This window comes from Coturnix japonica, chromosome 1, assembly GCF_054131305.1.
Source record: "Coturnix japonica strain WE chromosome 1, WE-NBRP24, whole genome shotgun sequence".
Classification (NCBI taxonomy): domain Eukaryota; kingdom Metazoa; phylum Chordata; class Aves; order Galliformes; family Phasianidae; genus Coturnix; species Coturnix japonica.
The window spans coordinates 102,480,874-102,508,778 of record NC_140663.1 but is presented as its reverse complement, the minus strand read 5'-3'; the positions used below and the strand labels follow the sequence as shown (position 1 = coordinate 102,508,778).

At 37.2% G+C, this 27,905-nt stretch overlaps 1 protein-coding gene across 22 annotated transcripts in view; it reads right to left on the bottom strand.

Annotated features, from left to right (window-relative positions):
- Positions 1-27,905, bottom strand: part of CASK (calcium/calmodulin dependent serine protein kinase) — a 181,835-nt gene that overhangs the window by 31,730 nt on the left and 122,200 nt on the right. For 17 of the 22 annotated variants that reach the window (XM_015884890.2, XM_015884899.2, XM_085530260.1 and 14 more), the window contains 5 exons: positions 22,840-22,961; positions 11,553-11,630; positions 10,557-10,637; positions 7,093-7,281; positions 6,515-6,593 (listed from right to left, as the gene is read on the bottom strand). In XM_015884890.2, coding sequence (XP_015740376.1) covers positions 6,515-6,593; positions 7,093-7,281; positions 10,557-10,637; positions 11,553-11,630; positions 22,840-22,961 — 549 coding nt within the window. Of the gene's footprint in view, positions 1-6,514; positions 6,594-7,092; positions 7,282-10,556; positions 10,638-11,552; positions 11,631-13,752; positions 13,910-16,613; positions 16,740-22,839; positions 22,962-27,905 lie in introns of those variants that run through there. The other 5 variants (XM_085530319.1, XM_085530315.1, XM_015884986.3 and 2 more) reach the window with 5 other exon arrangements.

Genomic DNA, 27,905 nt, shown 5'->3' with positions numbered 1-27,905 from the left:
CTACGTGACCGTGGAGAAGACATGAGAAAGTGGCATGATCAGCCCACTTCTGCACTACGAGCACGGGTGAAAGAACTACTAGACATACCAACCACCAGTGGAGTTGCTCCAGTCATCACAGGTAACCAATAGAGGGGCCCTGCCCTCAGTCAGGGGAGGGAAAGGGATAATAGAGTTTATTGGACTGTGTGGATTCGATGGCCTGGCACATCAGAACCACAGGAATATAAGGCGCTGGTGGATACCGGTGCACAGTGCACCCTAATGCCCTCCAGTCATGAAGGGACAGAATCAATCCATATTTCTGGAGTGACTGGGGGCTCTCAAGAATTGACTGTGCTGGAGGCTGAAATAAGCCTCACTGGCAAAGACTGGCAAAAACATCCTATTGTGACTGGCCCAGGGGCTCCATGTATACTGGGTATTGATTACCTCAGAAGGGGGCATTTCAAGGATCCTAAGGGGTATCGATGGGCCTTTGGGATAGCTGCTGTAGACATGGACAACATTAAGCAGCTGTCTGTTTTGCCTGGCCTGTCAGAGGACCCGTCTGTTGTGGGGCTGCTACGAGTAAAAGAGCAGCAGGTACCGATTGCTACAAAGACAGTGCACAGACGGCAGTATCGCACCAACAGGGATTCCTTGCTCCCCATTCATGATTTGATTCGCCAGTTGGAGAATCAGGGAGTGATCAGTAAAACTCACTCACCTTTTAACAGTCCCATATGGCCAGTGCGTAAAGCCAGTGGAGAATGGAGGCTGACAGTAGACTACCGTGGCCTAAATGAGGTCACACCCCCATTGAGCGCTGCTGTGCCGGACATGTTGGAACTCCAGTACGAGCTGGAGTCAAAAGCAGCCAAATGGTATGCCACCATTGACATTGCCAATGCCTTCTTCTCTATTCCTTTGGCTGCAGAATGTAAGCCACAGTTTGCCTTCACCTGGAGGGGCATTCAGTATACTTGGAACCGTTTGCCCCAGGGGTGGAAACACAGCCCAACCATTTGCCATGGGTTGGTCCAAACTGTACTGGAACAAGGTGGTGCTCCTGAACACCTGCAGTACATTGATGACATTGTTGTGTGGGGTGATACAGCAGAAGAGGTTTTCACAAAAGGAGAGCAGATCATCCAAATTCTTCTACAAGCCGGCTTTGCTATTAAGCGAAGCAAAGTAAAAGGACCTGCCCAGGAAATTCAGTTCTTAGGTATAAAGTGGCAGGATGGACGTCGTCACATCCCAACAGATGTGATCGACAAAATCACTGCCATGTCTCCACCAACTAGCAAGAAAGAGACACAATCTTTCCTGGGTGCAGTAGGCTTTTGGAGGATGCACATTCCAAACTACAGCCTCATTGTAAGCCCCCTTTATCAGGTGACGCGGAAGAAGAACGATTTTGCATGGGGCCCTGAGCAGCAGCAGGCTTTTGAACAGATTAAACAAGAGATAGCCCGAGCTGTAGCTCTGGGGCCAGTACAGACTGGACAGGATGTAAAGAACATCCTCTATACTGCTGCTGGAGAGAAAGGCCCCACTTGGAGTTTGTGGCAAAGAGCCTCGGGAGAGACCCGAGGCCGACCCCTGGGATTCTGGAGTCGATCATATAAGGGGTCTGAAGAGTGCTACACTCCAACTGAGAAGGAGATCTTAGCCGCGTATGAGGGGGTTCGGGCTGCTTCCGAAGTAGTCGGGACTGAAACACAGCTCCTTTTGGCACCTCGACTGCCAGTGCTGAACTGGATGTTCAAAGGACAGGTTCCCTCCACTCATCATGCTACCGATGTCACCTGGAGCAAGTGGATTACGCTGATTACACAGCGAGCGCGAATGGGAAACCTCAATCGTCCAGGAATCCTAGAGGTAATCATGGACTGGCCTGAAGATAAAAGGTTTGGAACATCACCAGCAGAAGAGGTATCACGTGCTAAAGAGGCCCCACCATACAACGAATTACCAGAAAATGAAAAGAAATATGCCCTATTCACAGACGGATCATGTCGCATTGTAGGGAAGCATCGCAAATGGAAAGCTGCTGTGTGGAGCCCCACACGACAGGTTGCAGAGGCCACCGAAGGTAAGGGAGAATCAAGTCAGTTTGCAGAGGTAAAAGCTGTCCAGCTGGCCTTAGATGTTGCTGAACGGGAGAGGTGGCCAATACTGTATCTTTATACTGACTCATGGATGGTGGCAAATGCCTTATGGGGGTGGTTACAGAGGTGGGAACAAAACAACTGGCAACGGAAGGGTAAATCTGTTTGGGCCGCTGAATTATGGAAGGACATTGCTGCCCGAACAAAGAATATGGTTATAAAAGTGCGTCATGTGGATGCACATGTGCCCAAAAGTCGGGCTACTGAAGAACAACAAAACAACCATCAGGTAGATAAAGCTACCAAAATTGAGGTGGCTCAAATTGACTTGGACTGGCAGAATAAGGCTGAATTATTTCTAGCTCGATGGGCTCATGAGACCTCAGGTCATCAAGGAAGAGACGCGACATATAAGTGGGCCAGAGACCGAGGGGTGGACTTAACCATGGACGCTATTGCGCAGATTATTCATGATTGTGAAACATGTGCCATAATTAAACAAGCCAAAAGGATGAAACCTCTCTGGGAGGAAGGGCGGTGGCAAAAGTATAAATATGGGGAGGCGTGGCAGGTTGATTATATCACCTTGCCACGATCTCGCAGTGGTAAGTGTTATGTACTCACCATGGTAGAGGCAACCACTGGGTGGCTTGAAACATACGCAGTACCCCATGCAACTGCTCGAAACACCATATTAGGTCTTGAGAAACAAGTCCTGTGGCGACATGGCACCCCAGAAAGAATTGAATCTGATAATGGGACACATTTTAAAAATTCCCTTATAAATACTTGGGCCAAAGATCATGGCATTGAGTGGATTTATCATATTCCCTACCATGCACCAGCTTCTGGTAAAATTGAACGATATAATGGGTTGTTGAAAACTATGTTGAAAGCAATGGGTGGCGGAACATTTAAGCACTGGGAGAAGAATCTGGCAGAAGCCACTTGGTTGGTGAATACTAGAGGATCTGTCAATCGTGATGGTCCTAGTCAATCTAGCCCCCTACACACTGTAGAAGGAGATAAGGTCCCTGTTGTACATGTAAAGAACATGTTGGGAAAAGCTGTTTGGGTCCTTCCAGCTTCTGGAAAGGGCAAACCTATCCGTGGAACTGTCTTTGCCCAGGGACCTGGGTGCACTTGGTGGGTAATGCAGAAGGATGGGGATGTTCAATGTGTACCACAAGGGAATTTGATGCTGGGGGAGTGCAGTCAATAATTTTATGTATTTATATGTATATATGTTTGCATGTGTAGTGTATTTTAGTTATTATAGTTGTACATTTAGTTATGTTACATGTAATTCTACTGTTTAGCTATCATAATTTTACATACGTGTATATATATGTATATATATATTTACCATGATGTAATAATGTAGAATAAGGGGTGGAATGTCATGGTTTTGTAATTTTGCTATCAGTATCAGTATTCCACATCATAACATCATGTAAAGTATGGATACTTCTATTGAATGTGCAGTCCACAGAAGAAGACTACATATCCCAGAGAACAACAGGGTTAATGATAAGTCACGGGACCAGGACGCTGTATAATCTCGATCCCAGGCTGGAGTGCCCTCCTTCTTCTCTCGAACTTCTCGGAGAGGGGGAAGTGTTCCAGCCGTGTCGCCTAGAGTTCACAGTAGGCCTCTCGGTTTTCGGGGACTCTCTCTCTCTGTTTCGTTCAATTTGTTAGCCTCAATTATATTATATTGTGTTATCTTGTATTTCGGTATCATATTTAGTAAAATAAGTTTTTCCTCCTTAGATTGTCGCTGTTTTATCCCACTCCCTTTTTTCCCCTCCTTTCCGGGCCCCGGGAGGGGGGCCCACGGGGTGGCTTCCCCTGTCACGGGCATAGGTAAATCTAAGTAACCCGTAGTCTGGCTTCTGGACACTGTCTTAATTTTATCAGTCAGGCTGTTTTTTCATGTCTCCGATTTACATTTGCCACAGTTACAGAATGCATTTTCTGCAGATACTCTTGACCATAACTTGAATTTGAATGACTGGTATGACTACCTACAAACTCATATGATGAAACAAATATCCACTCAGCTAAGGCAAGTCACAAACTGACCTGAAGATGAGATGGGAATGGGATGCCACAAGGCTCTGAGACACTACTAAAGACAAACCAGGAAGGCAGAACCAGATTATCTTCAGAATTAGAAGCAATGTAGGAGGCTCTTTTGGATGACAATTTTAGATTTGAGTAGTTCAAGCCTACATGATTTTCTAGCAGTTCTCCTTGAAAAATTCCACGGTATTTGCAGAAATATCTTAGTTTAAAAATATATTCTTGTTAGAAGGGAGTATACTTGACATTAAGTAATTCCATTTCATTAGTAGTTCCCATGGTAGCTATACTTATCCATCTAATTTCTGTACCTTTTCTATTGGCTATGCAGGACATAAGCTATCCAAATGTATAATGCATTTGTGGTAACACAGAATGGACATATTTCTAGATTTAATGTCTTTGCCTTTTTAAGTCAAATAGGAAGCATGTACTTTTCCTCTGCAGAGAAGAGTAAGAAATCCTATCTTATTAGGGAGATGACAGAACAAATTCTGGGAGACCCTAATCAGAAACACATTCTGTGGTCAAAAGGAGACTCTGTAGCTTGGAAAGTTAAGGGCTGTGAACAAATCACTGTGTTTTCACCAAACCATCACCTGCATTTTGTTGGAATTCAAAAAATCTTGCCAGGGATGTCAGTGTAACTCTGCCTGGGTGAATTTCACATTAAGACACGTCAAGAATGCAGCACAGACAGTGTATAACTGCTATTTTTCCAGTGGGCTAAACAGGCAGGCAATAAAATCATCTCTCTTCTTTGGAAATCCTACATTTTTAATGCAATATTAAGATTTTTTCTTAAATGTATTTTAAAAATGAATTTGCTTTTTAGCATGTATGAGCCCAAACTAGTCAGCAGGAAAAAAATGTAGGAGTTAAGATACTGCCCCTAAAAACAGTATTCAGAGCATGAGGGGTCTTATGAGAAACCACAGGTAAAATTGAATGGACACCTGAGGTAAGTCAAAGCACAGATAGAAAAGAGAAAACCAAGACATAGTCAGAAGCCTGAGATCTGAGATACAATTCATTTACTTATCCTAAAAATACAGACAAGTAAGTTAAAAGACAATTTTTAATAACTGAAATTGGTGTTTTGCTTTCACAAAATTGAATTCCCTGGGAGGTGAAAGTTGACAACGTTTTTACAAGCTTATCTTCCTAATTCAATTTCCAATCTTTTGAATAAAGACAGCTATAATCAAGAGAGCTAAATACATCTGATATACAGATGGAGGCAGACTTCACTGAAGTTCTTATTTTATGACTGGAAATTGTGTGGTTTGTGTTAAATAGTGCTAGACCTGGAATAATATAGCTCCTGTAATACTCTCCATAGATCTGTTATTCAGTAATAGCTATTACTACCTGGCACTTATCCATATAGCAAGCGGAGATAGAAAAACAGTAAAATTAGAAACAAATGAAAGCAACAGATCTTTTCATTAGGATTCAAAAACATGTTGTACTCGAGATCACTGTCATCATTTGCGCTGTTCTATTCAGTAAAAATGTTCCATATACAGGCAGTGAAATGACGTGGTAAAACTAAGAGGCAGTGAGAGCACTAACAAAACTAGAAACACTAAGAAAACATGAGAATATTACAGAACCATTGATATATGGTTCGTTTCCACTTAAAGCTATGTGCAGATGAGCTACCTCAGTTAGATGAAACACATATGAAATAGGTTACGTCTCTCAAAGTTTTAGAAGATACTATGTAATCTTAAAGAAGTGAAGAGAGCTCTAATGGGCATAGCTGGATTTTCTAACAGGTTTAAAAAGGTTTCTATTACTCCCATTATGGAACAGTCACATGAAACAATACCTTGCACAAGATCATTACTACCTAAGAAGTTAGAAGCAAACTTCCATCCTAAACTAAGTTTTTCCTTTCCTTTTTCTTTTTTCTTTTTTTTCCTTTTTCTTTTGATCCTTAATATCCAAAGTACAAAGATCATCAAGAATTGCTTGAAAATACAGGGAGAAGTTTAATTTCTTAGTAGAACAAGGTTTGCTCATTTTTGCAAAGAAAAGTACTGTAAATATTTTAAGGACTTTTTCTAAAGATGATTAACTAAGTATGGCTTGAAAAATTAGAGGCATTTCAATCTCTCACTGAGCTGTAATCACATTCCCCTAATAAAAGACTATGTGAAACACAGGGGGCTGCAATACACAAAGAAAAGGAGATAAGGGCAATTAATAGGATCCATCTAGACAGAGGTCCGTAATACCATGGAACAGCAGCAATCAAAAAGAGAAATATATGGTGTTACACAAGTAAAACAAAATGATCTAAATAACTATTTATGACACATAATTACCTTGCCGGTGAATCATTCCTCCGTGCATAATTCTTGCCACAATACAATGGTTCAGCTCATTCATTTTTAAAGTGATTCCCTAGGAGAAGAAGTGTATTATACTCCTAACATAAACCATTCAGCAGAGTGACTCGAGTGGATAAGAACAGTCACTGTTCCTAAAAAGCTTGAAGACAGGATGCATATTATAAGGTAATAAACTTTGCCTCTCCCTTAAATACAAGCAATGAAAGCATGCTATTTATAAGACAAACATGCAATAATTTAATAAATCATTTTCTAAGATTCCGATTTGTTAAAAATGTAATTCTGTATTCAAGTGCAAACTGTCCAGTTCAGTTTTACATGGTAAAACCTAATCTGGTATAACTACAAGTTTGTTTTCAAATAAAAACAGCTACAGGGGTACTACTGCAGTATTTGAATGGAAAGGTATAGACAGGAAGGTAAGCACATACAATGGTGCTGAACTATTCCAACTATAATGCCAACGAAGTGCAGGAACATTTACTGAAATCAATATAATGTCGATCTTTATCAGTACAGAGTGAAGCAGATTACTGAGGTTCTCCCCATACCATTGGTTCATCTGTGTTCTTCTGGAACTGCACCAGTCGAACTCGCGTTACATTCTCCATATCCATGTCGCCGTTGGCGCTTTCTGGAGAATCTCCGTTTAAGTATGGAGAGGTGGGAGGAGGTGTAACTCTCAGCGCTTCATCACTGTAAACTTCATGTGCCACTACATCATGAGTTTGAAGTAAGGCCTAGAGAAGATTACAGTAACAAAATAGCATCATTTTCCACCATTTCTGATGCTCCCCACTCATTCCTTATAAATACTTTGGAAACTCCAGAAGTAAGAGGTAAAACTCACGATATTTATGCCCCAATTTCCATACCGTGACTTTTCTATGAAGTGGGTATAAGTTAACCTTAATCAGACTGAAAATTCGTGTACACATTCTGAACCTTCAAAATCTGCATGAGTAAACATAATTTTCTACTGTACATGCCTTAGTGAGAATGAGGTTATTTTCCTCTCCCTTATCTTTCCAATACCTGCAAGGTATCAGAATTAAGCTACCTTTATTTATGTGCATAGACACAGAATTAGGAAGCTATCTTTTTAAGCAATTTGTTCCATAACAATTACTTGAGAAAAACAAGGCATTCAGTTTCCATGGTACTTCATTAGAATAAGGTCAGTCTATGAATCATTACCGAATGAAACAATGAAATACTGTGCTTTTTGTTTATTAGCATAACCACTTCCATACTCTCCCCTTCTGCTAGAGCACAGACTCAAATAAAATAACAATGTAAAAGAAGAATATGGCCAAATATGACCTCTCTAGTTTTTTTCCACAGTATAGTAAGTGATTGACAACATGTTATTAGATGTATTTGATAAGGAGAACAACTGGCTGTGTAAGCATACTAAACTAGGGCAAAGACAAGAAGCCTGCATGGCAGTTCAAAGTGTAACATACTAATATAAGATGAATTTGGAGAAAGTATAATAACCATTTTCAAAACAGTAACCAACATCACCAAGTGTTTTATTTCATTTTACTTTTCTCCAGGGTACCTTTAAGACCCCTGGATCATCTCCATTTCAAACCTGCATTTAACTCTTTATGAGGAGTATATTACAGCTAAATTGCTTCTATCAAAAAAAATAAATACAATTTATATGCGACCATGTTTGTACTATGTCTGTATTTACTCATTAAGGACCAAACAGAGAAAGATCCCAGCTCTGTACCAAAAAAGCTGAGCTTCTCAGAGAAGGACTGATAAGTAAAAGCTTACAATATACAGTAGAGATATTAGCCACTACTGCAGATAGGTTAATCTGTATTATAGTTAACATCTTGCTAATTGTCATTTAAATGCTCTTACAAAACCCATCCATGAAACTAAAGTATGGTAATTTGAACCTTTTTAAGGTTCACAATTATATTAGATGACTTCTGCATGTTTCAACAAAAATTTAGACAAATTCATGATCACCAGATATCTATGTATGGCAACCTTAAATTATCCATAACGTACACAAGAATAAAATAAGACTGAAAAGCAAAAAACAACTTTGAACATCAACATCTTCATCCCAATAACAGTACTGAAAAATATACACTTTACTGGCTATATATGTAGAGCTTTAAATCTCTATACATAACCTAAACTATAAACATACTTAAATATATAAGTAAATGGGATGGATTATGTCTCATTATCTTCTAGTTATGTATACATTAGACAACAATAAAAATAATTGTAAAATACTATGCTAACACACCCATTCCCACTTGTCTTGTTGCTCTTGTTTCTGTTCATCATAGCTCAATAATTCACTAACCAGAGTATTGCTCTTTACAATGCTTAGCAAACGCACTGAATGCAAACTGGCAATACTGTTTTACACAGTTATTTCCTTTCATTAGTCATGTTCCACTTACAGAAGCTATGTACCAGAGAGTATGGTTTGGGTAGTTTTAAAATTGTTATTTTTCTGTCAGTACGGCTGAGCACCATTCTACCTTGTTGTATGTTCTGTTTCAAGCAGGTATTCCTACTAAATGTTGACCCAGGTTTGCTATAGCTTTAGGACAGGTATCATCTTGAAGCAGCAACATACCAGCATGTTGCAGAGACCAACACCTTCCTCCTTGCCCTGTATCCTGAGTGCCCATCAGCTGCTAGGATATACTGTCTGGCTTCTGGTGTACATCCTCAGGTTTAATTTTACCTGCAGGGAGTCTAGCTTGTATGCTCTCAGCCCTCTATGTGACACAGGCAAAGTACCGTAAGGGAATTATAAGGAGATTTATTTTAAGCTGAGCTAAGCTAAAATAACAAAATCAATGCACCCAAAGCTACTCTGGCCATCAAAAGAAGGTGCTGGGACATCTATCCAGTTTTCATCTTCTACCTCAATATGAGGTTGGTTTCAGACCATTCGGATGAGCCATCCACAAAGCTCCCTGCATATAATTCTTGTGTTAGGGAAAGTCACAATTCATTATTTTAAATGGACAACAGTGTACAGCTAATCGAATGAAACACTGAGTTTGGAATTCATGAATTTTATCCACAGAATAAACAAAAGAAATCCTTTAACTGCTTTCAAAATACTGACCTTCAGTAACTTGTTATAAAGCAAGGACATACCTGAACTCAGGCCAAAGGCCGCAGACACAGGCAGACACAACAGGAGCTGATATGTAATGTCAATTCACTAGATTGTACCAAGCTATTCATTTATTGTAAAATAATGTTAAATGAACTTCAACGTTGCAATGACTTCAGAACCTATCATGCTAGAACATACCTTTATCCTAACAATAATCTGGGAAAAAGAAAAAAGAGAATCCCTGCTCTGCCTATTGATATCCAAAAAGGTTCACTCCTATCTCAGCATACCTCCCAGATCCCCCAAAACAGGCTGCAACACTTCACCGTGAGTAGGATTACTACATACTGCAGACTATAGGCCTTTTCATTGACCTATGGAAGTGTTTAGCAGCTTAACCAGTCAAATAATTTTACGCTAGACAAAGAACTGCTGATGCTGTGTAGGAGAAAAAAAAATCCCTCCTGTATTATCATTATACAAAACAGTGAAAATATCTAAAATCATTAACATGTAACTTCTGTTACCAGCACAGCACTTTTTTGCTGCTCACTCTTCTTAATACAGAAGTAATGAGAGCAAAATATTTCAATCAGTCTGCTCTGATGAGAACTGGCTTTCTGAAAAAGCATTCTTAAAATCTGCTGATTATTTTTGTGACAATTATAAACAACAGTCTCAATATTTTGTGGCCCCACAATAGTGGAGACCAACAGCAGTACTAGTAGTTAAAAGTAGTAGCTATTTTGCCAGGTCAGCAGATTAGAATCATTTATTAATAGGTATACTGTATTGTAAACAGTTTCGTCACCTGCAGATTTTAAGGAGAACTTAGTGAACTAAATTCTTTAAATAAAAACAATAAAAAAAAAAAATTAAAGGCAAGGAGTAGTATTTGCTTACCATGAAATGAGGTTGTGTTAAAATACGCTTTAGCTCCTTTGCATCATTGTTTTCTGGGTAACATGAAATTTCTTCCAATACCTGCAAAATACATACGAAAGACACTCATAGTAACTGACCCTCACGCTGGTCAGTTCTCTGGAAGATTATAAATACTATTTTTGGCAGATCAGGGCATTTGAGAGTGTCACCACAAGAAAACAAAACAAAACTAATAAATTAGTAAATTAAAAAAAAAATTAGTAAATTCTATCTCTCCTTTGCCAGCAAATGGATACAGTCACCTTGATGTTCAACATGTAACTGCTTGAGCAGCTCCTGGGATTAACTGCTGGGAAATATTCTACAGAACTTCGTGGTTTTCGTCACTGTGACTTCAGTTATTTTACCATTTTGAAGTCTTTCTGTCCATTGTATTTTAAGAACACCGAAAACATATTTTTCTATGACTTCACCCCCCTCAATACATTTATTTCTACCGACAACAGATAATACAACTATTTCTTTTATTTTACTTGTTGCCAGGTTTAAGAAAATCTGTAGTCTTTATCGATATTTGTAACAATGGGCCAATTTTACTGTACCTTTAGGTTTGGACTTCTAGAAATCATTCATGCTACTCTTCTTTTTTCCCAATTTAAAGAAGCTGAAGCCTAGTAATATATCTAATTTTTGTGTAGAAGTCGTATCAGACTTTTGCTGCAAAGATTTATATTGAAAGTAAAATATACTGCATTAACCTAATGAGCATTCCATTTTAATACTGACAGTGCTGCAACAAAAGTTAAACGATGAAATTGAATAATACATCTATATAATCCTTACAGATACAATGGATTTCTACAAATTTATGTAACATGTTACGAAACTTAAGCAAGCAGTGGTAGAATTCCAGAATAATTCAGATTATGAGGGAGAACATATCTTAATAAAAACTACTGCTTGTTGTATACAATAAAACATTCTAGGTAAAAATATATATATTTGAACTATTACCTCTTTGGCTCTCTGTACAGCATCACTTGGAGGATTCCTGATCTGTGGTGAAGATTTTGTGTTTATTTTGTCATAAAGCTGTAAGAACAAGAAAACAAACTATTGAAATCATATGCTACTTTATATAAAGTAATGATAAGTCCTAATAATATCCGGTTTATGTTACCATGATAAAGATGATAGTTGAGCTGCAAGTTCCACGGCTGTTTTGTATATAAAATGTAGCAGCCTAGGGTTCTGGCCTTTCATTTTTAAACATTTCCTGATTTGAACAGTGCCATACACACAGAGTTTGTACAATGACATGGGAAAGTTCGGGAGGTTAAGGGATTCTGCAAACCTCCCATGCTTTACAAAAACTATGTACTCTTCAACCAGAAGTGGTCTATGAATCCTGAATAAATACATCATACATTCCACTATAAAATCAAATTAAACTGCATATTCTACTTCTCTCAATAAATCAACCATCAAACACTGTAAACAACATCTTAAGCAAAGCTCGAAGTATGGGAAAATACTCTTGAAGACAGAAAGTTACAAAAACCCAAGTCTTTGAAAGAGAGAAAAAGAAACTGTTCCAAGAAAAATAATCACAAAAGACTACTATTCTTCAAATAGAAAATTTTGGCTTACAATTCCTACAATATAGTTACACCTGTAATCATTTTTGGTTAACCAATTTAGAATAGTTTTTGTTAGATGAGATAAAAGACATCTATTTACAGGATATTAGAGACATTTCTTTCCCAGAGAGGCTGGTGATATTCCGGGACAAGTTGCCTAGGGAAGCTGGGAAATCTCTCATCCTTAAAAACAATCAAATTCAACTACTGAAGGCCTTGATTAATGTGACTGTACTCAGAATCCTACAGATATCTTCACAGGACAGTACTCAAATATGGAGCATAGTGGGCGGAAACACTCATAATACACAGCTGGTAAGAACCCCAGTATTTGCAGTGCTTAACATTAAGATAATCAAAAAGTGCAGCTTTCCTCTCAGACCTAACAGCCCCATTGGCTGGCAGAGACAGACCTTCAATGCCTAAAACTGTCAAGCCACAGAAATGCTTTCATGTGCCTTTGTCACATAAAACACCATTAAGTTTTAGAAGTCAGATAAACTGCAATGAATACAAAAGCAACGAACTCTTCCTTGTGGTCCAATGCAAATGTTGAACATTAAATAAATAAATACAAAAAGAGTGAATGGTGTCACTTCCCCCAAAAAACACTGCTCAGAGGACAGTTATACCTCTGTCTTGTGGAAAGAAAAGTCAGGATAAATCAGTTTATTTCATGTACACAGCTTCACTTTCTGCTGCCAAAACAGTGCTATACTTAGTAGTCTTGACCACTGCTGAAATTCTTAAAAGCAAAACTTCCTGTTATTTGATATTTTAAGAGAAAATTAAGTTCTATGCACAATTACTTGTATTTACCTTTTCCCAAATAAATAAATAAAATCCATCAAAACTCCATCAACCCCAAATTACTAGATTTCTTATTTACAACTGTTAAGAAAACACAGCAAGTTTCAGCTGTATACTTATTGAAGGATGAGTTGCTGAAAATGCATGACAAGCAGCATGATTATTTAACATCCACAGTAAATATGAGGACATACGATAAAAGTATGTATCTTTTCAGCTCTGATTATCTTACTGTCAGTTTTTCTGATACCAAAAATAAAAGAAAACACAGTGAAAAATCCCAAGAAAAAACTGAAATTAGCGCTCAGTCTGTTCTAACAACTTAAAAGAGGAAAAAGAGGCAAAGTTAACTCAAGTTGTACTCTTCCTCTTTACTATTTTAATACTTGATGGGCATGCAGTACTCTTTTACAACACATATTGTATGGTATAAAACAGAAATCAAAGAAGACAATTGTAAAATGCCACAGCAAATGAAACGTTAAGAATTCCCAGGATTTTGAACACTTGGCATCTCAGTCTCACTCCTCAATCTAAATTTTCAGCACTTGCTACCCAGAAAATTACCAAAATTAAGAGCTTGCTCTAAAGTTTAAAAGTAACAACCAATACTATCACAAATTTTGATACGTAAACATAAACTGGCATTATAATTAACAGAATAAAACTGCTTTTTAAAAGCTTTACTTTTAATTTTGCATGCTATAAAACAAATGCTATGCACATCCACAACCAGTCAAGAAGTACTGTCACTATTAGTTTACCAGCTTTCTTCTCAGGAGTCAAGACATTTGTCTTCTGTCTGTAAAGCAGGAGTCTGTTTCTTCTGATATGAAAAAGTAGACAGCGCAGAAGCCTAATCCACAATCAGGCAGGCAAGACAAAACAACAAATTCTTCTCTTCTGACTACTTTTTCAGATGTGCACAGATTCCTTTTTAACCCTTTACTGTAACAGAAGTCAGAATACTGTCCAAACACAATCCCCATTTAACATCACACTCAGAAATGAGGTACTGGAAATTCAATCCCACTGTATGGTCTAGTTTTAAATGCAATCAATGTTTGACCATATGAAAAAATCACTACATATTTTATCTATCCAGAATTTGGAAGTTTCTTTCATGTAAAGGAGAAGCTTTTCTTAAAACATGATCTACTGAACCGCTGGAATATTAGAAAAAACACATAATTTTAAAAGAGAAATACACATTTTGTGAGGAGCTGGTTATAATCCAAACAGACAGACAGTGGGCTGCCAACCTTAAATATCAAAACCCTGAACAGAAACATCTATAAATAATTATTAAAACATGTGTCCTTACATATTTGACTTTTCCTTTCTGAATGATAAAGCCATATGCCAGCTGGTGACATGAGTGGAATGTTTTTCATCATGTCTAGGTTTTTGTACCATTTAAGAACTTTCCAGTTGAGGTTTATTGTTATCTTTCACCAATGCCTGTAGTTGCACACCATTTATCCCAGATGTTTAATGGGCCACAAGATGAAAGAAATCACTGGCCTACTGAATGAAATCATTTTCACCAGCACTGTCAAATAAGTACTAAGATTAAAGAGCCAACTTGTTAACAGATATACTACTTTACTAGGTTCTCTTCCAGTTCTATTTCAGCATTTCCTTTTCCATGCAAAATGTCATCAGCTTCCAATGGGAGTCTGCTTCCTTATGATTCCAGATGCTCAAGAACTCAACTCTCTGAAGGTAAAAAATCCAACTGGGAAACAAACTACATAACAAGGTCACAGTTGGAAGGGCTTTAATTTTTGTTTGAGAGCAATTTTTTCCTTGTTTTGCACTATTAAGGACCATGTCTAAAGTTCATTATGACCATCCATGATCTAATTAATACATTTCCCAGCACAATTTTTCAGCAAAAGTTACACCCTGATCCCATATAAAAAGTCCAAACCACATTTAAGATTTCGTGATTGCTAGAGCATTCCAGGCTACAGATCTGACAGCTTTGAATTGTATCTCTGTGATACACTTACTCATCTTAAAGTTGATACCAAGCAGCTAATAAATGTAAACATGAACACTGGTGAAAACCAATCTCTCATCACAGAAAAGGTTATAAAAAGACACTTTGATACTCTCTACAGAATAACCTTCATCCCCATCTTACCTCCATATTTAAAAATGGGCTAGTGATGTACACCATAAGTATAGATACATGTAAGCCTAAATGGGTGACACTCAGTGTATTTTGCAGTAGTAGGTCTCAATGTTGAGGTTACAGCCAATTTTGTTTCCCCCTATCCATGTAGGTCTCTTGTAATGACATACTGAGAATAAAAATATAATGCAGTAAGATCATTTGTACAGAAAACACTCAATGTGTACCAGCCAACTGCTTGAATGACCAGAAGCAGGATGCAGGGAGGCCCGACAGACTTCAAAGACAGAAGCATATTTTACTGGGATGTTACTGCCCTTGGGTATCTTAGACTTATTGTAGACTAAGTGCAGACTGAAATACAAGTCTGAAGAAAACTTACAACACCAACAAATTGGAGGTGCTACCAAACATTTGCAGACCGTATCCTAGACACTGCAGCATTTATTTTTGACAGTTGTCAAAGTAAGCCCCAAGCTCTCAGAGAAGTAAGACTGTCTGGGAATATTAGGTTTTATCAGGAAAAAAAAAAGTAGCCCTTATGCTTAAAAACTGAAACTAATCTGAATCACACCCAACAACAACAAAAAGAATTAAGAGAATATGCAAAGTCAAATATGACAGTGATCCTCTGTACCTTAAAACAGTATCATTGTTGTTACCTAAATATTCCACAAGCATGAGGAATGTGTTCTTTGACAGATGTGGGCCTAACACCATAAAATTACACTGTAACCAAGGGATTTTTTAGATTCTATATACTAAAAAAGACCTGCAAGAGAATGCTTTTAGAATAAGACAGTGCTAGTTACACAGACACACATATGTGCACAGACACAATGACACACTCAACAGTGGAGACATAACATTAGGCAAAGAGGAATGGGCTAAAAAGTACTATCCTCATTCTACATATGCATTTTTAAGCTGTATTTCTCTTGATGATTCACCATATCAGAACTATGCCTATAAGTATTCAGTGGTTTCTTTTTAGTTAGAAAGAAGACAGGCTAAGTGCAACACAACAACTGTTGAAGTACCTTGCAATCCAACCCAGAATTTAGCAGTTGTAAAGTGATGGTTACACACATTTCTCAAATAAAATAAAATAAAAATCATAATCAACATAAATGTAGGTTTTAGATCTTACTTGCATTTCAAGAGACCTCATCACACATCAATATTGTATACATTAACAAAGTATAGAACAAAAATTGTTTCTGCTCTGGAGGCTACCCATAAGACAAATTATCTCTATAAATCTGTAAAACAGAGAAATAAGAAGAGCAAGAAAACAATGAGATGATGCTGAATAGCAGGATGATATACAGCATATCCTGAGAACACAGCAAATAAAATTCAAATAGATGAAGGAAGTTGAAAATTGAGGTATTTTAAAGAACAAAATGCAAACAATGCAGAAGACACTCTAGAATTGTCTCTGCTTCTAGTACTCTTTCTAATATGGCCTTTGGGACAATTTACCTTTTAGAGAAAAAATACACTCTGTTGGTGATGAGGATTCAGCCCACTTGCTGAGAGAATTCTTCCAACAGTTCTCCCTAAGGCTTGGTTGCTGCTCCTGCTATTCTACTTGGGAAATGAGTTTCCACTGCAGTGTGGGAGACAGGCCCTCCCACTCCCTCTGGCTGAGTGTGCTGCCTCTGCTGGTCTGGGATAAAAGCCAGATCTGGTTCCCCAAATAGCAAGGTGTTCTCCTGCCAACAGTTTCTTTCTTTTTTTCTAATCAAATATTTTCCATTTGCTTTTGTCTAACAAACATATCAATTATAATATAATTAAAAATAGGAAATCAAGGTGATCGAAGAATAAGAAAGGTTTATTTCCTGTAAGCATAGAGGGAGTTTGGCAAGATTTTTGTAGTGTAAATACACTGTCTGATTTACATTTGGGACAGAAATGCATTCATATTTCACTAAAACATGTTCCACTTATTAGTTCTAGCATTATCAGTATTCACGAGAGTAAGTACAAATCATGTTCCAAATAACCTGAACCACATTGTGTGCTTCACATAGAAAGCCATACTTAAAGGAAAACACAGAAAAATGAGCCAATAAATGAAAATATTTAAGCTTTCTAGCCTCAGCATGAAAATAAAAATGCCTTTTGCTTTACTTTTCTAAAGAGTAGAGCAGAATTTTCAAATTAACACACTTTGCTCAGAAAATAGCAAAGGAGGGGTAAATACATGAAGAGTTTCAAACATTTTCAAATGGAGAACTGGAGTGTCAGTCACGGTGGGGCACTTTAATACACTTTAATGAGACATTCAAACATCCTCATCCTGCCAACATCCAACATTGAGAGGGTAAACAGAACAAAACAAAATAAACAGGGTTGGAAGTTTAAGCCAACGATGTAAGAGGCTAAACTGAGAACCCAACAGCATTCTTTTTAGCAGAAGCAAAAGTATGTTTCCTTAAAAGTCTGGACTCCAGGACTGAATCTGTTCAGATGACCGAGTTCAAAAGAAATATTAAGGGAATTCTGAGATGTGCATGCACGCATGTTCCTTTGATACGTTACCATTAGCAGCAAAGGCTAACAGACACAAAAAAAAGAGATTCTTTTGAAAAATCAACATACCTTAAATATATCCACCATGAATAAAAAATCATCTCTAAGTGGAAGAAGTGGCTACACATAAATGTATGTTTCATAGAACTACTCCAAAAATCAGCAGTTTCATTACATTTAAGTAAAGCTTTATGCATGTAATATATTACACTGGAAGGTAAAATAAAATTGCTCCAAAACTCATCATGCTTTCATTGCAGATACATTTACAGAAATAGCACTTACCTTAAATATTCCATCTATGAAAATAATGCAACATCTTAAATTAACAGCCAAAATTTACCAGCCTAGAGCACTATCTGACTGAGGACAGAGAGACAGAGACAAAGCTAGCAGCACAGAGAGGCCCCAGTCACACAAAAGCTGATATTGTTCTCCTGCTGAGCAAAAATCTCACTTGTAAATTGAACGACATCTGCATTCAGAATCACCCACAGAAACTGTCCCTGGAGAGGTGACCAAACTACTTGACTCAACAGTTGAGACAGATAGCAGCCTCTAGTTTTGCTTTTTAGCAAACTTGGCTTCCTTTGATGTATTAATAGAAAACACAGTTTGTTAAGACCTTCCCCCTTGAAGCCCAGTATGCTTTTCAAAACAAATGATCATTAATTAACTTTTTTGGTCACTACACAGAAAATAGACAAACACAAAAGCCTCCAAAATCAGTAATCTCCTCACATTCATTTCTAACTTTGTGACCGGTGCTGCTGACAAAAAACAGCAAGGCATCCTCGGATCTTAAACATGAAAGTCAATCAAAAAAACTTAAATAATAATTTTGTACGTTTTAAAAAATCTGTCAGTGATAATAAAAGGCTGTTCCACTACCCCAATTTAACTTCTTTTCTTCATAAAGTTATTTATATCCTTCACTTCAGTATGTTTTCTATGAGCTAAATTGGATTCCAAAGTAAAAAAATCAATAGATTTATATATCCCTAAAACCAGAAATTTCTAAGTTCCAAACAGGAATGTCATACAGCATTCACCACAATTATGATCATCAGATTTCTAAAAGGAGTGTGAAAAGTACCTGTCCAATCCAAAGTTATTTTTTTACTTTATAAGAAATAACATCTATTAAACTATTATATATATATATATATATATATATCCTAATAAATACACTTATTTCTAGGTCTCTTTTTTACTCTCCCTTGTGAACAAAATTAAGATTTTAATAATCAACTGTTTGACTTTTGTACAGTAAAAAAATCCCAAACAAACCCTATAACATTCTACTCAGAATTACGTAACAATTGTGTGATGGAAATATTTAATAAGATTACATAAGGACATGCGGGTATATTGAAGGACTGGGCCCAGAGAGAACATAAATTACTTTGTAAGCAAATGTCACCTTATCCTCCTTTGTTTTGAACTGCTTTGGCACCCAAGTTGAAAGAGTCTTATGACAGTTAACTGAAGTGGATAAAAATTAGTCAATTAAAAACAGTCAATGAGATGATAAGGATCTCCATTTCTATGGCTTTCAGTCCTGCTTTCTACAGCTTTCAGAAATGCACCTCAGTTAATGATTCACTGACATCATCTACTTTGTGGTTTATTATCCAGAAAAAAACAAATGAACTTATGCTCTTAATACAAAGATTATTATTATTATTCCCAGAAAAAAAAAAGTGTTAGTTCAGCAGCAAAAGAAGGCATTTTTGCTGAAGGAATGATCTATCATCATGCGCTTAATCTAAAAATAAGAATAACTCTTGAGAAAGAGTAGGAACATGAGAACAAATCTAACTGTGGTAAAAGGCCAAGAAAGAGGAACAGTAGTTTTTAATGCAAAGTGACAGCCACAACTTCATGATGATATAGAAAATTCCTACATAGTGGAATATAGTGCTTCACAGGTGACTTGTTCTGGTGGCCTTGTTAACCTCAGATATTTTGAAAGGAATAAACTGTTTCACAAACAGAACTTCATTCAAATACAACTGATGAATTTTTCAGAGTTCAGAGAGAAATTGGCATAGCATTAACACATAAGGAGAAGTCAAAGCTCCCTCTAGTTACTGAAACCTTCTCTTTCAAATAATAGTCTGTATCTCGCTTCAGTCTTTCACATGCAACTGCTACCGTAAACAGAAAAAAGCAAAACCATTACAGAAGCCTGAGTTAATGCTTATAAGACCTATCACTCAGCAAATACTTCCATTAAGGCCATGTGATTTAAAAAAACCCAAGAAATTATATTATGGCATAATAATAATAGAATCAGTTAGAATGGTTTGGGTTCAGAGAGACCTTGAAAATAATCTAATTCCAAACAGGAACACTTGGACTGTCCAAGCAGGGACACCTTCCACTAGATCAGGTTGCCCAGGGCCCCATTCAACCTAGTGCAGAACAATTCCAGGGCATTCACAGCTTCTCTGGACAACCTGTTCCAATGTTCCATCCTTATAGTGAAGAATTATTAATTATAAAACCATGACATATATCTAATCAACACCAACCCTATTTTAGTTTAAAACCATTACTCTTTGTCTGATTGGTACACTCCCCAGCAAAGAGTCCCACTCCATCTTTCTTACAGGTCCTCTTTAGATACTCAAAAGCTACTATAAGGTCTCCCCAGAAGACTTCTGAATCAACTCATCTCTCTCAGTCTGTCTTCACACGGTAGGTGCTCGAGCTCTCTGTTCATCCTTGTAGCCCTCCTCTAGACACGGTAGGTGCTCGAGCTCTCTGTTCATCCTTGTAGCCCTCCTCTAGACTCTCTCCAAAGAGTTCTATCCCCTACTTATGTTGGGGACCCCAAAGCTGTATGCAGAACTCGAGCTCTGGTCTCATAAGGGTGGAGTAGAGGGGGAGAATCACCTCCCTTGTTCTGCTAGCCATGCTTCTTCTGATGCAGCCCATGATATGTCTGGCTTTCTGGGCTGCAAGTGCATGTTACCAAGTCATGTTGAGATTCTCATCAAGCAGCACCCTCAATATCTTCTCCTCAGGACTGCTCTCAATCCATTATTCATTCACCTTGCATTTGTGCTTGTGATTGCCCCATCTTGGGTGCAGAACCTTGCACTTGGTTTTGTTGAAATTCTTGAGGTTCACATAATGGTTAAAAAATATGTGAAACCTTCCTGCATGAGTGACACAGGTATCTAGGTTCTTATTATTATCCTCATGTTATTTTCCTTCTGCCCAGATTTTAACTTTTTCTTGTTAATATTAACTAATCAACCTTCTGTAGTGCAACATGAAATATAAAAAAGTAACAATTTAACCTTCAGGAACTCATGCTGGGATAAAAACGTTCACATTTTAATGCAAATTGTAAGATGGAATGTTGGAGACACAATTCAGGAAAGTCACGAACTCCTAATCCCTTATTGCTACATGCTTCATATATTTTTAACCAGTTTTTTAATATAAAATGTATAAAAAGTTATCAAGAGCAAAGACTACACTGTGAATTCTTGTGCCACAGCAATGTGCCACATCACTTAAGAACTAGCTATCTGCCATTCCTTGAGTCTTATAGGAGCAGCTGTGTTTTGAGAAAGCTTTATCAGAAGTCTTATGTTCTCATACTGTGTAGGACATTAGTAATCACAGCCTGAACCTCTGATTAATCAGCTGAGGTGAGTGTTGGGTCAGCTGTGGGAGCACAGGTGAGGGTAATTCAGCTGTGCTCCCAGAAGGGGTGGAGCCTGACTCCACCTCTCCTAGACTTCATTTAAGGGCTGACCACCACTAAGGCAGCATCTCTTTTGGTGATTGCTCCTTTGTGGAGTTTGGGTAACCAGCCTCAGCATTTTCCATCTAGATTGAAGGCATCAGAATTGGTGAGTTTTTCCTATAGATAATCTTTGGCTATCTATTGCCACCATTCTTGTATTATATCCTACTCTACACATACAAAGTTCATGCAGGTTGGGTACTGTTCCAGATGGAAGTATGTGCTGATTTTTATCCTCTAAATTTTAAGGATGCTCTGAGTACAGCTGGTCCCACAATCACCAACAACTAAACAATTTGTAACAGGTATACAAATCACCTACAACATTCAAAGTGTTTAGATACCAAAAGAAACAAGGTAGCACTTGTATTTGGATCATGCCCCTGCAAAGTTGTTTATTGGAACTAAAGCATTCAACAATTTTTCAGAAACCCTTTATGGTATCTACTACTATAACCATCTACTTGCCTATTACAAGAGCTGGAATGACTCTTATTTTTGTGTCTCTCATGGTATAAAAAGCAAATTCACGATATTCACTGAGGTTTCTAGGCTGTAAAATCTAAGACATAGTAATTAAACAGTCATCATTTACATTATTATATGAACATTTTGTATTGATTGAGGAACGCGTTTTGAATGGATCCTCTGATTATGCCAACCTACCATTCTTCAACTTTCACATCAGTGTTAGTAGAGCATATTTATTTCCAAATGACTAAAATAGGAAGAACTGTAGTCTGACCAGTTTAGAAGGAAAGCCCTCCAAGCACACTGAATTGTTGACATTGGGTCCTCAGCGTAAACTTTTGTGTTCTACAGTTTTGCTAATTTTGTGCTGCGGTACTTGCTTATGTACACATAGCCTAGGCCTCTATGTTTCCTTCATCTGAGTGTTTTTTCAGTGTAACATGTAGGTTGCTTTAGAAAAGGTTTAGCTTTGTCTGAAAACAAGTCCTTCAGTGTAAGTCTTTAACATAAAATGCTCATATAAACATGCACAATATATTCTGGAATCAAACCTGAGAATGTCTTTTCAGCTGCTTTTTGACCTTCATTTTAGATCCCAACATCATGTAGACACAGAAGCCAATGAAAACATGGTAAGCTTCTGAATTTGTCCTTCCAAGAAGGTCTTGGAATTGAATGTGAGGGATGAACTATAACCTTGCAGTGATATTGAAGGTCCCTGTTGCAGTCAATAGTTGAAACTGAGGAAACAGCTCTACCTCAAAATTGTATGTTTTCACAAATTCACACATTTTTAGAGACAGTACAATATGTTCTCTTGTTATGTCTGCTTGGTTAAGAACTATTAAGAAATATAAATGGGATTTCTGCATGTGACAACAAACAAAATATTGTCCAATGAACAACAAATACTGCTTATCCAAGAAAACTTACATCTAGTAGCGTGTGAAGATGTTGATCCTGGAAAACACTGTGAAGAAAATCTAAGTCTTTTTCACTGCAATCTGTAAGTGCATGAATTTCCTCCAGGCTGTCCAGCACCTGTGAGACTGCTCCTATGGGGCAATAAACAGAAGGGAAAAAAAAATCAATACAGTAAAGACTCACAGTAAACTGAAGTTCTGAAAAGGAAATTCACTTAGTCTGACAGGAACTTAAAAAAAGTCACAGTTTTATAGCAAAACACACCAAATAAACTTCAGTATAACAACAGTACTTAGTACTTATAGTGCAATTATTCTTAAGAACTGGTTTAACTGAAGAGAGGTTAAAACCTTCTTTTATTAAGCTCTGCTTGGTTCTATTTAGGGTGGCTTCCACCAATGTCTTACGAAGTCACTTGGATTATCTGTGCAACTGTGAGTCTATTCATTTTTACTCCAGCCTTTCCTCTCTTCAGTTTTTTGACGTATTCCAAACTGGTAGAAATTTCAGAAAAAAAACACAACAATGCTTTCACAAATTTGTTTTAAAATCAGCATCTCTATAAAGGAAGGAAGAAAGATCTTGTCCTCTGGAGTAGAAAAAAAGGCTCAGCTTTTTGTTCAGTTTGTTCTGTTTGTCTTAGTACCTCAGACCCAGATAAAACAATTGCTATGTTTTGAGTGATAGGAAGATGGGATGATATTTAATGGGTAAAGGTGAAAGGAGAAATGAGGTATACAGGGACATGATGGAGAATTAAGACGCATTATGGAAGGTGAAAATCCATGAGGAAAGTTGAACTCATAGTTGGAAAGAATTAAGAAACACAACATAAATCCACCAAAAAACAGTCCATTTTGGTTCTTTGTGAAACAACTTGTTTTAAAAATCAGGTATCGATTGTAGCTGCCATTTGTGTGCACTACAAAAATGCTAATCCTGGCTTGTCTAAACACCTACAGCTCATGTCTTCAGATTTTCTACAGTGCCATGAGCAACAAGAAAGACAGTATCTTATTTAGTGCTAGCCTGCAAAAATGTCAGCGTCTGACAGTAAACTGCTGAATCCTTTGTAAAAAATAAATCCTTTACTCTGGATACAAAATTCTACACACTGCATTTCAGCAATTTCTTATTAATGTATTTCTTTTGCTTACTTACTAATTTGGCAGTGTCCTGTTGCCATGAGATAATAAATAAAATTCTAAAAAAAAAAAAAGCTATATTTCTTGAAATTCCACCTCCTACTTCATCAACACTTCTTTCCAGCCTTCCTTACCTTAGGCCCTTTTGCCATTTCATTTTCAAAAAGTTTCAGCTTTAATAAAAGCAAAAAACCAGCTTTCTCCCAAACACACACAGAGTCAAACTTAGTTCTTTCTCTGAAAACCTGGAATAAAGTTAATGAAGTACACAACTATGTAAGCTCTATGACCTGAATGCTCAGAAAGATAAGCAAATTACAAATCTTCAAAACTTTATATTCCATTTACTAAAAAAAAATCAATCTAAGGTGTATGAGAAACTGATAAACACAGCCTGAACCTCTGATTCATCAGCTTAGGCAAGTGTTGGATCAGCTGTGGGAGCACAGGTGAGGGTAATTCAGCTGTGCTCCCAGAAGGGGTGGAGCTTGACTCCACCTCTTCTAGACTTCATTTAAGGGCTGACCACCACTAAGGCAGCATCTCTTGGATGTTGCTCCTCTGTGGAGATTGCTTTGATGTTTTCCAGTCAGACAGAAGGCTTCTATACTGGTGAGTTTTTCCTATAGGTAACCCTTTAGATATTTATCGTCATCCTTCTTGTATTATTGCCATCTTTATATTATTTTCTCCTTATGCTAAGGTTCTTCTCTCAGTTACTGAACAGCAAGGTTACAAGTTATGGGACATGTGCAATAAGGCTTAGTTCTCTGCCATGGAAAAGTGGTGGCTTCATCATAAGAAACTGTAGCTGATGAACACTGGATCTGGTATGCTGAAGAAGAGAAAAACCTGCTGCTCCATCTTTGACAGTGAAAAATCACATTCAGTTGAAAGGAATCTTCCTTATTCTTCTATCTGTACCACACCTTATATACTGGGAGACACAGCAGAAAAAGTAAGGGAATACAAGGACCTGGTGCTGGTAAGAGCAAAGAGATATTCACAACTAAGCCTCAGGGGTATGGAATAAACTTATTACCTGAGGACGAAATGACACTGTGCTTAGCATTTTCAGGATATCCATTAAAGGTTGATAGACTTAGGAGATTCTCAAGCCTAAAGAAAAGTGCTTGACTTTCTAGGATGTGATTAGCAGAAAGCAACTTGTAAGAATTTATTTTTATTTCTCTTCTTACCAAGCTCAGATCTTAAATTGACTATTTTCTAGTAAAATTTTGCTTTCCAGGCTCAAAGCCCTTTCTGTCTATTTGGGCTGCCTACTTTAAGGAAAACTTGAGAGAAGATACAATTCAAATGCTCAGATATTTCAGAGTCTCGTAATACTTCCTGAAAGTGCTCAGAATCACAAGAACTGAAGCCAAAACCAATGAGAAGAATGCTAGAAGCTGTCTTTATTCACTTGCAAATGACTGAATATTCTGGACCATCTTATTGTTTATTTGACAGTATTATTTAAGCTACAATATGTTATTATGGAATCACATTCAACAAGTGTGGCCTTTCAGAAAGAAATAATACTTACTTTCTAATATTGCATCTGAAAAGTCTTGAATATCTGGAAGTTCCAGAACACTTAACATTGAGCTCTCAGTCTTTTTCATGCCCACTGACTGCATTGACTAGGTGGCTGTAGTAGAAAGTCTCCAAAAATATCCTTAAACAAATCTGATGTCAAGTTCTGATAGTGACCCCGCTAATCTCTCAAAATCACATATTCAGTAGATTTTTTTGATGTTGTTCGTTTCCTACAATCTTGTGGTTTATCTGCTACCGTATCTTTCAACATCATCACACATTTACAAATCACAGTATGTATTTGCCTGAGAAAATGGCATAGCAGCAATGGACTGAGAGCATATTATTGTTTAAAATAGTGACAGAATATTTCTACAGGCACCTCTCTGAACATTTAGCTCTGTTACAAACACTTATTTAAAGGCCTAACAATACCATTAAGGAGAATATTAAATTCAGATAAAAGATACTAAATAAAATCCATCAATTTCTGTAGAACATTCATCCCGAAAAAGATCCTCCAGAATTAGCATTTGATGTCTTTTCATAACTGAAAATGCAGCCATTTTAGCATCAGTATAGAGAATGAAAGCCTTAAGTGAGTTGTTACACATTTATACAATCCAAAGCTTAGATTTCAAATGATCTATTCCAGTTACAGACTCTACATGTGAAAAATTATAAAAAAAATATAAATATTAGAAAACAAAAAAAAAAATTAAAAAATTAGTCAACTTGACTTCCTTTAAAGAGTCTGTAAACTTGGCTATAAAATGCTGATTACTGCCACTGAACTTGCCCAAGCTAATTAGGTCAGAAGACATCCTGCACATCAAGTTACTATAAAGATAGACACAAATGATTGTGAAGGAAAGGTTGTAAGGACAGTGACAAAAGCAGAAAATTCTTCTCTTACTGGTGTAGAAACAAAACCTGCACGAAATGTGTTTCTGTGAGAAGACTGTGTTGTGAGATCTAATGTAACTGGACATGTGTTCTCAGCGTGCGCAAGAGATAGTATCCTGGGCCATGCATACAACTTCACTTTTTCTGTACTTTTATAAGACTGCTTAAGAAAGTACAGATGAGACTGTTCACAGTTATCTCTGTGTTGATGCCTCCAAAAGGCTGAAAATGATGGGTTCTCACATTAAAGACAAAGAAACAGTACAGCCAGAATCCTTAAAATAGACTTCTGCAGTCATTAGTAGTACACTAATTTTTTTTTTTTTTAGTTAATAGAATGACTTCCTAAGGATAACACTAATTTACTATAACACCTACTTGCTATATAAGACAATAACTTGGATAATTTTTCTTTGTCCAGTGTGTGCTCAAAGTCATCACAGGTACTTCCCTAATTTATGGAGGTAATCATTCAGATACAGATCTGTCTTAATCTGTATTCTGTCTGCAGAGTTGTTGTAGTTCTCAGGCAGAGCTGGTCATCACTGGAGGCTAGATCATCATGGTTCATCCAGTTACAAGTAGGAGCAGCTTTGGTAAAATAGAATGCTATTACCTTGTCCTTGGATCTAGCTATTCCAGCCTGGAACAGGTGATTTTGCTAGAGGAACGATCTTTAGAGATAGAAAACAGTTCCTTAATCCTTCTCTTGAACATTAAAAAAAAAAAATAATAAAAAAATTCTTGAAAATACTGATCTAAGAAACAGACTCCACATTCTGCAATAGAAATATGACTCCACCACCAAACACCCCCAAAAGTTTGTTCTTCTGAGGCCCAGAAGACATGGTGGGTAGAAATGACTTCCTGTCTCATGCAACAGGCAGCACAATTACAGGCTTCTTTTTATGTGGCCCCGATTCTCTGACTAAAAGATTGTTCAGATAAAAAGACTTAGATCTTGCTGAAAAACAGACAGGAAAAGGAGAAATCTTGTTTTTATTCAATACTGATGATTAGACGTTTATTTAAATCTTGCTCAATCATAAACCCTCCTCTGAGCATTGTAAACTTGTGAAAGGAAGCCTGACCTTCTCTAAATACAGAACTATACAATTGTGACCTTTTTCCAAGCCTCCTGCAATTAGTGTTCCAAAAAATGACTCTGCAGAAGATGTTGTAATAGCTATTATAATAATAGTACAGTTTTATTAAAGTCACACTGGCAAGATTCAACCCCCTTAGATCTGTAGAACTGTACAGTACTATTTTTAGTTCCCCACATCAACTATTCATTTTTATTCAGTTCATTCTCTTTCTTAATTTGGAACAGGTTGTCAACTACTTTATATGTTATATATAGGTGTATATATAATATATATATAATACATATAATATATATATATTGCTTTGGAGATTTTACAGTGGCTTTTAAATGACTAACCAATGATTGGCTGTTATCAGTGGTTTCCCTATATATCACAT